Source organism: Conger conger, chromosome 2 (genome assembly GCF_963514075.1).
Source record: "Conger conger chromosome 2, fConCon1.1, whole genome shotgun sequence".
Taxonomy (NCBI): Eukaryota; Metazoa; Chordata; class Actinopteri; order Anguilliformes; family Congridae; genus Conger; species Conger conger.
In genome coordinates this window covers 34,484,960-34,498,353 of record NC_083761.1, presented here as the reverse complement: position 1 = coordinate 34,498,353, position 13,394 = coordinate 34,484,960, and the positions used below count along the sequence as shown (strand labels likewise).

Genomic DNA, 13,394 nt, shown 5'->3' with positions numbered 1-13,394 from the left:
AAGGAAAGGTACTCATCAATAGATATGGGTTCCATATCTCAAGCCAAATAAAGCTAAAAGCTAAAATCAGTAACTTAAGGGGATACTCTTGAAGTTAACAATTTGACAAGGGCCTTGAGCTCCTAACAGTTGGCAATGAATTGTTTCCCAATATCACAATCCAACATACAAGTTATGATGAAGGATAAAGAATTTAAAATGCTCTTTGAATATTCTCTATAACTATAGTACAAGGTAGCTATAGCATCACACAGGGACTCGAGTTGCACTAGCGGTACTGCAATGCAACAACAGCAAAATGACCTAACATATGGCGGATATTCAGACCGTAAAATAGGAACTGTGATGCTCATCACATTAATCCTAAATACCAGAAATTGAAATTACAATGAAATTAGAATTTAAAAGTAACATTCAATTAATTAATAAAATTACTTTGATAGAGTAATTATAATGAATAAAGTACGGCTAATAATACTATTACTGATAATACGTATTATACCGGAAAATAAATGCAAATCAACAAACTACCGTGTAAGAATGTAATGCCACAATGTTACACGAGGGGGCAGTGTATTGACAAAGCGGCTCAAGCAGGCTTTCAAAAATGGTACAAGGGTTACATCAAGTGGTCTTTTCAGACAATTGCACTTGTGGCTATTTAGCTGAGAAAGCCAAAGAATGCCGAGAATTCGTTCTGGAGTCACGTGACATGATATGAGCCAAAGCTCGTCTTTCTCACGCAGAGCTCCAAATTAGGATGGGGAATTCGTTATGAAGTCACAAGACAAATTTGAGCCAAAGCTAGTCTTCCTCACACAGGGCGCCAAAATATGTAGGGGTCCTCGCACAGGGCTCCAAAGTATGTAGGGTCCTCGCAAGGGCCGCCAAATAACGTAGGGATTTTACTCTCTACGAAACCGGGGCGCCAGTTAATGTTATGTAGCAGTATAACTGCAAAAAGTAATCAGTCTCATAAAATTACTGTTATCAGAAATATCCAACCACAAATTTAGTATTTCAATTAATAATTCAAATAACCAATATTAATGATTGAACACACCGATAAACTGAAGGTTGGAAGTTCTTCGAAAGACTGCTTTAACTCGGCTCATGTCTATGCGATTCCAAAACGGACACCGGGGTTTAATAAAATATATTTATTAAACAACGTACAAACACAGAACAGATAAACTAACGGGAATTAGTAGGGTAAGTTAGGGTGTGTGTGTGCGTGTGTGTGGGCGCGAGCAAGCGCGCGTGTCGCTTGAACAAAGGAAAGGTAAAAGTGGGAGTAGCTAGCTTGGGTAAACTAGAGTTCTGGGTGTGGTAATGAGTTAGAGTTAGCTGTGAGAAGGGACTACTCGCGTAGTTTTACTCTATATATGCGCAAAAGACGGCGAATCAATTCACGTACATATATATGTAGCTAACCAAACACATTACAATGGTAGGATGGTAAATATTGAAACAGATTCACAAAAACAGTTAGACTAAACTAAACACTGGCTATGCTGAATGTTTGTTGTCTTACTGAGTCCATACGCATTGCTGGATCCAAAAGACGTGCTGTCCTTGTGGAAGCGGCGATGGTAATGTGAATGTACTGGAGAAGTGCGCAGACTGGGGCGTCTTAGCCGCGCGTTGTCGTCTGGTCCACTCGGTTGCTGGAAGGATGTTCGCTTCAGTTGTTCTTTGGTGAGCTTTGCAGGGGTAAACTGATGTAGCGTTCCGCGTACACCAGTTTCCATTCGCTATAGGGCACAAAGTTACCGCAAGGTGTGTCCGTAAGCCTGGTAGTGCGCTGTGCAGCATTCAGCCTCTGTCCGAGTCTCGGAGCAGATGAGCTGAAGCGAATGGCCAAAAAGGGTGCATCGAAGAGAAGAAGCAGAAGAGAGATCCCAAGAACGTGTCGTGCTACGGGACCGTTTATTGCTCCCGCCATTACGGGATTGGCTGAACCAAGTTAGACGTCATTCGTGGTGGACGTCGCGGAATTTTCCTGTGGGAATGTGGAAGTTGTAGTCCCTACAGTTTGACGCAACATATTATACCCAAATTTGTTCAGATAATCCTCTTCATAGACTACTCTGATGCAATTTCCAGTTAATGCTGCCGCAATGAAAATTTCGCTACTGATTCTCGACCCTACTGCACAACTCTTAAAAACATTTTTTATAAATGTTTCAGCTGATTATAACACTAAACTGGAGGATTTCAAAAATCTACTAAAATATTAAATACATATTTTTTTTCAAGAAGTAATGTTAGCCCTTTAGCCCAACATTGCCAATTTCAGTTAAGTGTCCATTGCTATTTTGTATGCTTATAAATAAATAAATAGCATGTGGAACTATGGAATGTGTTTGACTTGTTGATGGGGGTTTGGTATTTGACAAAAACGGACCTCAATGAATAAATATTTCTTTTTAAGGATAACATTTGTATAAGCAAAATGCTGTATTTCAGTCTCCAAATGTCCTAGACACTTAAGAAAAGACTATGCAGAATGCTCATCTTTGGTGATCTTGTCATCAAATATGAAAGGGGATCTGACCAGTGCTTTGGCTCCATTGTGTTTCTAAGCGCACCAGCCACAGCCACAATAATCTGTATCCACAGAAATACAGAAAATATTGTTTTTATACTTAAGGGGTTAAACAATACAGAACATTTTTATGTTTGGGGTCAATCTGACTCCATTTAGTGTTTAACATCTCTTATAAATGGTAAATGGTTGGAATTTATAAAGCGCCTTTATCCAAACCGCTGTACAATTGATGCTCATTCACCCATTCATACACACACACCAATGGCGATTGGCTGCCATGCAAGGCACGAACCAGCTTGTCAGGAGCACTTGCTCAGGGACACTTTGACTGTTCGACCCAGGGTGAGATTGAACTGGCAACCCTTCAGCTGCCAGACGACTGACCTTACCACCTGAGCCAAAGTGATTAAATAGTAAACATGCAATCAATATAATGCTATGTTTTCAGAAGTCCTGTACCAGCATGTGTTGTATTGGCTTATTTTGATCCTGTGTAATCGTATGAAATGTCAGGAAATATCCAACCGTTTTTATTTTTATCTCAGATTTCTTTGTGGTTGATTCCGGAGGCACTTTCACATACAGGTGCCAAACTATCACTTCCTGTACCCCAGGATCTAAAATTAGATGTTTCTCACAGATTTTTCATAGTTATGGATAAAAGGCTAGCCATTTGGGAGACAATAAGACCCAGTTGATTCATTCTTAATTGCCCTTATTTAAAGAAACCATGTCCCGGACAACCATAATTGAGCATGACATTGATGTCTGCAACACTGCACCCATCAAGCATTGTTTTTATCAAGTTTCATTCAAGAAGAAAAAATATTTGACTGTTTAAATTGACTATACTTAAAAATAGCAAAACACGCATCATTGGGATGGCCCTTGCCGTGTCCATCAAGTCTGATGGTTAATTTAGATTTGATACTGATTTTAAGAAAGTTGGCAATCACCAAACCTGACTGATATCCAATGGCATGCATGGAAGTGTAGATCAGTCAAGTGGCGCATGAGCAGTGTTCAGTGATATGTGGAAAGAGTACATTTTGTGACTTTGTGCTGTGTTTGACCGGTTGTCTGCGGATTTAGCTAAGTGTGAGTTTGCCAGCGTGACAGTTACCTATCTGGGCAAGGTAAAGTTCAGCCAGTTGAAGCCAAAGTGGATGCTATTCTTCATTTTCCGGTTCCAATTTCTCAAAAGAGCTGATGCGTTTCTCAGTAAAGACAGGTTTAAAACTGAAGACACTGTTTTTTAAATTTTTTTATTTATTTCAGATTTTTCCCTTTTTCTCCCAATTTGGTAGCCAATCGTACCCCATCTAATCTAATTAGAGTTAGATACACCAACTGTTGTTGCATTTTCCATCCAGACTGATGATGCCGGGGAAGGAGCTGTATTGCTCATGCTGATGACAAGGTTGTGCAACATAATGTGTCATATTTTTTGTGTGAAAATGTAGTCTGTGTCAGTACAACTGAAAAAGAGGCCCGGGCTCTGATCTTAAAACTACACAAACAACTTCTTATGGATATCAGGACCTAAAATAAAACACTGGAAAATACACAACATGGGACCTTTAATAATTTTTTGTGGCTTCCTCCCTCATTCCTCTCGTCCCTTTCCGAGAACATTGCGGCGGTGACCCGGTCATGCAGGTTCTTCCTATACAACATACGGAGAATCCGCCCCTTTCTCACCCCCTACTCGACCCAGCTCCTGGTCCAAGCGATGATTCTGTCCCGCCTGGACTACTGCAATTCCCTCTTGGCTGGCCTCCCAGCCTCCGCCATCAGACCCCTCCAACTTATCCAGAATGCAGCAGCTCGTCTGGTCTTCAACCTTCCCAAATACTCACACGTCACCCCCCTGCTTACTTCCCTCCACTGGCTGCCTGTCATGGCTCACATCAAAACATTGGTGCTAGCCTTCCAAGCAGTTAAGGGGTCTTCCCCAGCTTACCTACAAAAAATCATCAGACCCTACACCCCTGCCAGACCTCTTCGTTCAGCCTCCACAGGCCGCTTGGTGACTTTCGCTTTGTTGTTTATTTGTTGTTAAAAAATAAATAAATAAATAAATAAGCCCTGGTCCTTATCTTTGTTGTACGGGTAGCAATTGAAATTGTACTTCCCTCTAGGGTCTTTCAGCGCACTTACCCCTGGTTATGGGTATGCACTTTGTTGTACGTCGCTCTGGATAAGAGCGTCTGCCAAATGCCAATAATGTAATGTAATGATATTGCTTAAATAGAGGAGGATATAGAGACATTGGGTGACAGTGAGCAGTGACAGAATTGTACATAAATGTTGAAAAACATCTCACCCACCTCTTAAGTTCTCATTTGGCTGCAGTTGGACTGAAAAGCCAAAGTCAGACAGCTTTATGTGTCCTAGGTCATCTAAAAGGATGTTTTCAGGCTTCAGGTCTCGGTGGACAATCTTGACAGTGTGGAGATACTGGACAGCCTCGAGTAGAGCACGCATTATATTCCTGACATACAGAGACACAGAGACACTGTCAGAACATTGCTGAGATTAGGAAAAGGTCTGGTTATACTATAAATCCAATGCACAATTGCTGCTAGCTTTGACGTCACGGAAAAGTAAAGTAAGCTGGCTAGTTCATGGAAAGCTCACCAATGGGTAAAACATGCATGTTATTCCAGTGTATTAACTTTTTTTAAAATATAGATAAATACATGTAAAAAATACATAAAACTACAACAAATTACTGAGTTCACTGTATACTCCACTTTAACCCTAAATTTGGATAGAGATTACTCTAAAAATGATTGAATTTATGCACTTGTATGCTTTGGATTAAAAGCATCTGCTAAACTACTAAAATGAAAATGTAAATGTGTGTAACATGATCCACAAATAAGAGACAAATCACAAATGTGTTTTACTATTGTCATGGAATTCATCTAAAGCACAAGGAAGAGAGTCTGTTTTCTCAATACCAAATTTATTTCAATGATTGATCAATCAAGGAAGGAGTCTAACGCACCCATATAGAATCATTCCAAAGAATACTGAATTTCAGGCCACGTGTATAGGCTAAAAACAGAAATATAGTCTTGACAGCAAAACGTTTTGCTTAACCCTGATAAGAAGACTATCACAACTTTAGTTTCCCAAAGTCTTGCATTTTCACCTGTTAAAACAGAGTCATCCCAAAAAACACATTCACAACAGTCAAGCGGATAGATCCTTTCTTCATTCATCAACCCGCTTCTCCAGAAATTAACTGTATGAATGACTACAGTACATCATTTTACCCAAAATGAATTCTTCTTACCATTTTGACAAACTTCTGGGTGGTAGGAGTAGTCACGTGACCAAATAAAATAAATACAATATACCATAATTCAAGTTCAAGCGCAGGTTTATTGCTGTTTGGTGGGGGGAAGAGGTAGAGTTTAGTATCAGCGTCAACAAGTCTGTGATCCAAGAGAATCGTCATCGTCTGATGCCAGGGGTCGGTACATGGAGTCGGTTTCTCTTATGGTCCGGGGCTGAGCTTTCCTTTGGGTAGTCAGACAGGCAGGGGTCGGGCACGAAGCAAGTTTTCACCCAATCAGGGGTGCGGGCACACAGCAGACTTCTCCTTTCCCAAACAGATCAAACACGGTACGTTAGTAGACTTTCCAAAACAGAACACTCCACAACTCTCTCTCTCGCCAATCCTCCACCTTGGTTTCGCCTAAGCTACTCCTTATCCTCGTAATATGGGCATGCAGCTTCTCCACTGCAACCTGACGTATCGCCCATCTATTACCTCTCCCTGGGGCCATCCCCGCCAGCTGCCACCACCCCCCCCCCCCCTCAGCTCCGACCGGGAGGGGCAATCCAGGAACCTAGTGCGTCCCTCCTGGACAGTGTGTCTGCCTTGCCATGCGCTGCTCCGGACCTGTGGACGACCTCAAAGGCATAGGATTGCAGTGATAGGAACTAGTGGGTAACCCTGGCATTATGTTCTTTATTTCTTGACATCCACACTAGTGGTGCGTGGTCTGTCACTAGGGTGAAGTGCCGTCCTCAGTTCTCTCAAGGCCCATTTGATCGCCAAGCATTCCTTCTCCGCAGTGGAAGGTGGGCGGGGCCTCATGTAATCCAAATGGCAGCATAATATAGTCGAAGAGCTCCTCCGGGGTAGCAAAAGCCGTTTTCTCTCTGACTTCGGGGACTAGGGGTACCTAGCCAGTACCCCTTGGTCAGGTCGAGGGTGGTGATGAACCGAGTCCTCCCTAGGCGTTCGGTGAGCTCATCAATCAAGTTCGACGCATGGGGTATGCGTCGAACTTGGAGATGGCGTTAAGCTGTCTGAAAACATTGCAAAACCTGATTGGGCCATCCGGTTTGGGGACTGGCACAATAGGACTATACCATTCGCTGTTGGACTCCTCTATTATTCCAGCACAGCATATTCTTTACCTCATTCCGGATAGCCTCTCTCCCGGATTCGGGGATCCGGTAGGGTCACAGCTTCACCTTTTTCCCTGGTGATGATTCCCTGGCTCTGTTCCAGTTGACCAGCTCCTGGAGGTCCTGTCTGGCTCGGGGTCAGCTGTTTCCCGCATCGGGAACTCGACCACCAAGGTTTTGACAGCAACCTGAGGAGGAGAGAGTGAAAACAGCACATTGCGGGCCACCGACTTCTTTAACAAGTTGATATGATATACTTTTTTCGGCTGTCTTCGTCCTGGTTGCCTCACCCTATAATTCACCTCCCCTACTTTCTCCATGATCTCGTAGGGACTGTTCCATTTCGCCAAAAACTTGCATTCGGAGGTGGGCACCAGGACTAACCCTTTGTCGCCAGGGGCAAACTCTCTGGGTTGGGCCCCTCGTTTGTAGACCTGCACCTGGGCGGTTTTGGCTTCCACCATGTGTTCTCTCACCATAGGCCAGATGGTTGCCATCCTCTCTCTTACCTCCTCTACATGTTGTGGAGATGGCTGGTGCTCCCAGGCCTCTTTAGACAAATCCAAGAGCCCCCGTGGTCATCTCCTGTAGAGCAGCTTGAACGGGGAGAAGCCAGTGGATGCCTGGTGCACCTCCCGAATGGAGAACAGCAGGAACGGCAGCAGCTGATCCCAATTCCTCCCATCCGCCTCCATCGCCTTTTTTTAGCATCTTTTTCAGTGTCTGATCGAACCGCTCCACCAACCTGTCTGTCGGTGGATGATATACTGAGGTTCAAAACCATGTTACCTTCATTAATCGGCAGAGGTCTTTTATGATTCTCGACATGAACGCCATGTCCTGGTCCATCAGAATCTCCTCCGGCAGCCCGACGCAGGAGAAGAGCAGCATTAGCTCCCTCGCTATCCCCTTTGTGGCCATGGATCGTAGTGGGACCGCCTCCAGATACCTGGTGGCATAATCTAATATGACCAGGATGTACTGGCGCCCTCAGCTGCTCCTGGGTAGGGGCCCCACCAGGTCCATGCCTATCCTACTGAAGGGAACAGATATAATGGGTAGGGGAACGAGAGGGTTTCGTAGGTGAGGTCTGGGTGCCACCTGCTGGCACTCAGGACAGCTGCGGCAGTAGTCCTCCATGGTCTTTTGGACCCCTAGCCAGTAGAACCACGCATTGATTCTCTCCAGTGTCTTCTCCACACCCAGGCGGGCCCCCAGTAGATGCAAGTGGGCCAGCTTTAGCACAGAAGGAATAAAGGCACGGGGCACCAACAACAGTCCCTGCTGTACCCCCGCTTTCATTATTACTTGGTCCAGCAGGTTATTTTTAATTGCAAAATGAGGAAATACCAACTCTTACCCTGTCCATCAGTTTGCTGTCCACCACCAACACTGGCTGGTGTGAGCTGATCAGGTTGGGGTCTTCCAGTTGCGCTGTTCCAAACCTGCCGGCGAGAGGGGCTGGTAGGGGCTGGTTGTCGGGGTTTTTGGGGAACAGGTCCCCCACGTCGTCCTCCTCCTTGACTGGAGGGCTCTCTGCCTCCCCTCTTGCGGTCTCAAACGCCGCCTCTTCAGCCGCGACTGCCGGTGCACTGGACTCTCCCCCGAGAGCGGCTCTGTGGATGCCACTGGGTCCACATCCTGGAACCCACACAACTATGCTGGCTCCAGAGGGCGCCTCTTGGGGCTCCTTGAGGGTCCTCGGTCCTTCCCACTCCCCGCCAAACTGTGCCACAGCCCGGGGAAGACATCGGCATCCCGGCCGATGAGGACTTGGATGGGGAGCTCTGGGGTGACCCAGCGTGATACCCATCCATCAGCTCCACTAGCTCCTCCACGCTCTTGGGGTTGCTCTGACCCACCAGTTTCTTGCTTCAAACGGGAGAGCCCGCAGAAAACGGTTCATAATCACCCTCTCTATGGCTCCCAAGGTTTTGGGCTCAGCCACCCATTGGTGATCCGTGTGAGCTCCTGCATTTGTGCTCGGGGTGAGGCTGACGGATCATAACCCCAGTCATGGTACCGCTGTGCCCTGCGTGAACCTGTGTCGCTGTGATATTTCTTCTTGTTTTGCCCTCTGTTAAATTTTGATATGTGGTCTGAGCCACCCCGATCGAAAATGGAGCCAGCAAATCCGCCCATTGATCCTCCAGCCAGTTCTCCCGCTGGGCTGTGATTTCGAATGTGCGGAGAAAAGCCTCAATGCTATCCGTGGCCGTTTGTTTCATCAAAAAGCTGGCGGGATTTGTCGAGCGGCTTCTTCCTGCTCCATTCGTGCCATGTATAGCCCTTTTATTTCCGCTAGCATGTAGTTTGTCTGTTCAAATTGCTTCCTCATGAACTGCTCCCTGGCTTGCTGCTGCTGCTGAATTTGACGCTGCTGTAGCTGCATGGTTTGTTTGTGGCATTGCTGTTGCTGCTGATTAGCTGAGCGAGGAGCTCCTGGAACACACTGGGAGACGTCATTATTTTTGTGGATTGTAATGTTATTGAATTTAGTCAGAATGTGCTGCCCGCATTCTCCACCATATGTGACAAACTTCTGGGTAGTAGGAGTAGTCACGTGACCAAATACAATAAATACATTGTCCACGTCAGCAGAATTGAAGTTCAAGTGGAAATTTAATGCTGTTTGGTGGGGGGAAGAGCTGGAGTTTAATGTCAGCGTCAACAAGTCCGTGATCCAAGAGAATCGTCGTCGTCCCATGCCAGGGGTCGGTACAAGGAGTCGGGTTCTCTTACGGTCCGGGGCTGAGCTTTCCTTCGGGTAGTCAGACAGGCAGGAGTCGGGCACAAAGCAGGTTTTCATCCAATCAGAGGCACGGGCACACAGCAGACTTCTCCTTTACAAAACAGATCAAACACGGCACGTTAGTAAATTTTCCAAAACACAACACTCCACAACTCTCTCTCTCGCCAATCCTCCACCTTGGTTTCGCCTAAGCTACTCCAACTTCCTGGTGTCTCGCAGCTCCTCTTATCCTCCTCTGATCACCCCGGTGATTCGCTGCAGCTGGATTGCCTGGAGCCGGTGCGGCAAGTTGCGTTGATTGCCGCTGACATCATCAGTAATATGGGCATGCAGCTTCTCCTCTGCAACCTGAAGTATCGCCCATCTCTTACCTCTTCCTGGGGCCATCCCGCCGGCTGCCACACCATAAGAAATCATACATTCTGCTCTTAAAACAGGAGATGGTGCTGGCAAACAGCTCTTACACTATCAACTTACAAACAACACACAACTTGTCTTATAAAATGCCATTTTGTGTGTTTTTTGTGATAACCCATTCTCAAATCTAAAAAGTCTGTGAATCTGCATTTCCGGATCAAGTGACATCTGTGGATTCAGTGACATTTCCCTTTTTATTTTTTAAATTTGACCCGTCTTTTGCACATCCGGTGCAATCCACAAACAAATAGCAACCGATCCCCAAATGTGGCTAGCTAGTTCTTTGTACCTGAAAGCACTGGGGAAAATATTGCTCAGCTCCCCCAAAGCACCCCCAAAATTATTATTATAATTGCTATATATTTTTTCTTCATTCTAAATGTATAAAAATGTATTTTAATTTGAACTCAGTATAAAATATTTTTAAATCGGCCATAGCTAAACTGGCTAAGCATGCCTAGGCTCAAAGTCAGTATCCAGTTTAGCTATAACCAAATTAAATATATTTTAGCCTGAGTTCAACTGATGAAACCCCCCCTACTATTCCTGAGATTCCTAAATAAATAAATAAAAATGATTTATTTTGGAAAGGCTTCCCAGGCAGGACTGCATACTACAGAATTATGAATTGAAGAAAGGCCATTAGCCCTCCCATTGTCAACTGGTGCTGAAAAATAGTAGTGACAACACTACAAAAACCCTTTAGGAATGTACATATACCAGAGCGAAGGCTTTTTTTTTTTTAAGTGGCAACATTGAAAGCCCTTAGTGACAGCCCTAGGTGTTCAAAAACTTTGGAAGTACACGGTTCACTTGCATGCTCAAAACAACTACAGAGGCTCACAGCGTCCATGGAAGAGGCCCGGAAAAGTGACAGTGACTGGATCAGATGCTGACTCAGCTATGGTTTACTACAAGGAATTGTATTTTGGTGTACTGGACAAAACCATTCAAGAAATCTGTGATCGGTTTCAGGAGAATGAGGTTGAAAGCCTAATCGCACTGAACAACATTCTCGGCTCGTGAACACACACTGAAGTGGACCTGGTATTTGTTTGTCGATGCTATGGATTTCCCAAAGAGGAGACGAGCGAAGAGCTGTCCATCTTCAACTCCATAAGAAGAAATGGTAGGCATTCATATAGCGCCTTTATCCAAAGTGCTGTACAATTGATGTCTTCATCATGTCGGCCAGCTCCGTTATTAACCCCTCTGCAGACTTAGCGGTAGGCACTGCAGTTAAACTGGCCTCTGCTTCATGTTCCAGTTCTTGAGCAGCATCCTGTCTGGTCTTCAGCAGCTTAGTGTCACTGTGGCACTATCCCACTTCTAACACCACTTGTGAGAGGACTCACTGGGCGGTAATGGACTTTAACAAATGAAGACACAAGAAAAATACAAAATCAAAATAGAATCCAAAAATAACAAAACAAACAACCACAGCCTCACATGAGCAGAACCAACCAAAACTGGCTGCTTGAGCCCTCCTTTTATACCCTTAGGCTTGCTGTTAACAGTTGCCAATATTTTAACAGAAGTAAGAAGCATGAGGTAATCACAAAGACATTTATCGGGTGCAGGATAATTCAAATGCTGCTGATAAATTTAAGTGAAATTTGATTACTTCAGTTCATGCCTATGAATTGTCAAAGTAATTATGCTGCCTTCTGACACAGCCGCCTTCCATTTGAGACACAGCCAGTGTCTCTCCATGCATTGCAACCCCTGGCTGCCTGAATATCCGCTTGTTGAGTGCTGCACGGAGCCTCTTCCTCAAACACGTCTGTGTGAGTTTGGACATCACATGCTTTGGAACTGAGCACAAGAATACAGCACCTGGGGCCGTATTTATAAAACATCTTAAGGCTAATGGTAGCTCCTAATTTTGGACATGTCAGGCCTAACTTTAGGACTTGCTAAGACAACGATTAATTCACAAAGCATTTCTGTGCTGAAACCAGCTCTCAAATCTGTGAAAGGTTTTATTTTCATTTAGGGGCCGCTCAGACCAAATGCGGTTTAACGGCTTGAAAATGCGAGGAGCACTACTTGCATGAAGCCTACTCTGTAAAAGACGCAAAATAGACAGATAGCTCTTTATTTATCCCCACAGGGAAATTTCAGTCTCACAGCAGCAGGGATTAATAGAATAAAAAGAATAAGGGAATAAATAGGGGGAACACAACAGATACTAATACAGTATGTGAAGAACAGTTATGTGTATAACATATGAGAGTATAAAAGTATAAAAGTGCAAGGTGTCCATAATAAGAAATAGTCCATAATAATAAATCGTGCAAGGTGTCCATAATAATAAATAGTCCATATAGAGTGTGGGCCTCAGGAACCACCATGTTGACTGGAGGAAGCACCATGGCAGGTGGCCTTATACAACCGAATGGCTCAGCACCTCGGCAGGATGAGGCCAGTCATCTTCTTCAACCCACTCCACACCTCCTTTGGGTTGTTCTGCTGAAGTTGCCTCCCAGCCTTCTCCCTGTACTCTTTGCCTCCTTGATCTTTCTCTTCAGCTCTCTGGATGTGACGGGCCGCCTCACTATCCCAAGCCTTGAAGGCCTGCTTCTTCTGGATGAGCAGGGATTTAATGTCTCTATTCATCCAGGGCTTGTTGTTTGGGAAGCAGCGGATTGCTTTAGTGGGGATAATATTGTCTGTACAAAAATTAATATAGTCAGTAATGCAGTCAGATAGGTTGCTGACGTCCTCCCCATGTGCAATGCAGAACACCTCCCAGTCTGTGAGGTCAAAGCAGTCCTGTAACTTTACCATGGCTTCTTCTGACCATACTCTAACAGTCCTGGTGGTGACTGGCATACGTAGCACAGCAGGCTTGTAAGTGGCTACTACGTAGACTAGGTTGTGATCAGATCTTCCTAGTGGGGGCAGGGCAGTCAAGGTGTAAGCCTTTCTGACACTTGCATATAGTAAATCTAGTGTTTTATTTTCTCTTGTAGTGCATTTAACATACTGGGAGAAGTTGGTCAGTGTGGAGGCGTAGTTAAAATCATCCAAAATTAACATGAGGGAATTTGGATGCTGTGTCTGAAGTCCCGCGATAGTCGAGTGGATGATGTCACGTGCCTTGGCTGCGTTAGCAGAAGGAGGAATGTAAACAACCACAACAATAGCATGTGAGAATTCCCGCAGCAGACAGTATGGCCGCATTCCGACATCAGGACCACACACCATGGATTTCACGGTAACATGTCCGGAGTGACACCT

The 13,394-nt window shown here is 44.9% G+C and overlaps 2 protein-coding genes across 9 annotated transcripts in view; one reads left to right on the top strand and one right to left on the bottom strand.

Moving 5' to 3' along the window:
* The window catches only part of cfap119 (cilia and flagella associated protein 119), a 116,834-nt gene extending 112,249 nt beyond the window's left edge, over positions 1–4,585 (top strand). For both annotated transcript variants that reach the window (XM_061232468.1, XM_061232467.1), the window contains exon 7: positions 4,182–4,585. In XM_061232468.1, the coding sequence (XP_061088452.1) occupies positions 4,182–4,495 (314 nt within the window). In that variant the 3' untranslated portion in view covers positions 4,496–4,585. The remainder of the gene's footprint in view (positions 1–4,181) is intronic.
* The window catches only part of phkg2 (phosphorylase kinase, gamma 2 (testis)), a 68,001-nt gene that overhangs the window by 24,159 nt on the left and 30,448 nt on the right, over positions 1–13,394 (bottom strand). For 2 of the 7 annotated variants that reach the window (XM_061232464.1, XM_061232465.1), the window contains exon 6: positions 4,882–5,045. In XM_061232464.1, the coding sequence (XP_061088448.1) occupies positions 4,882–5,045 (164 nt within the window). Of the gene's footprint in view, positions 1–4,881; positions 5,046–5,924; positions 9,826–13,394 lie in introns of those variants that run through there. The other 5 variants (XR_009708111.1, XR_009708108.1, XR_009708109.1 and 2 more) reach the window with 5 other exon arrangements.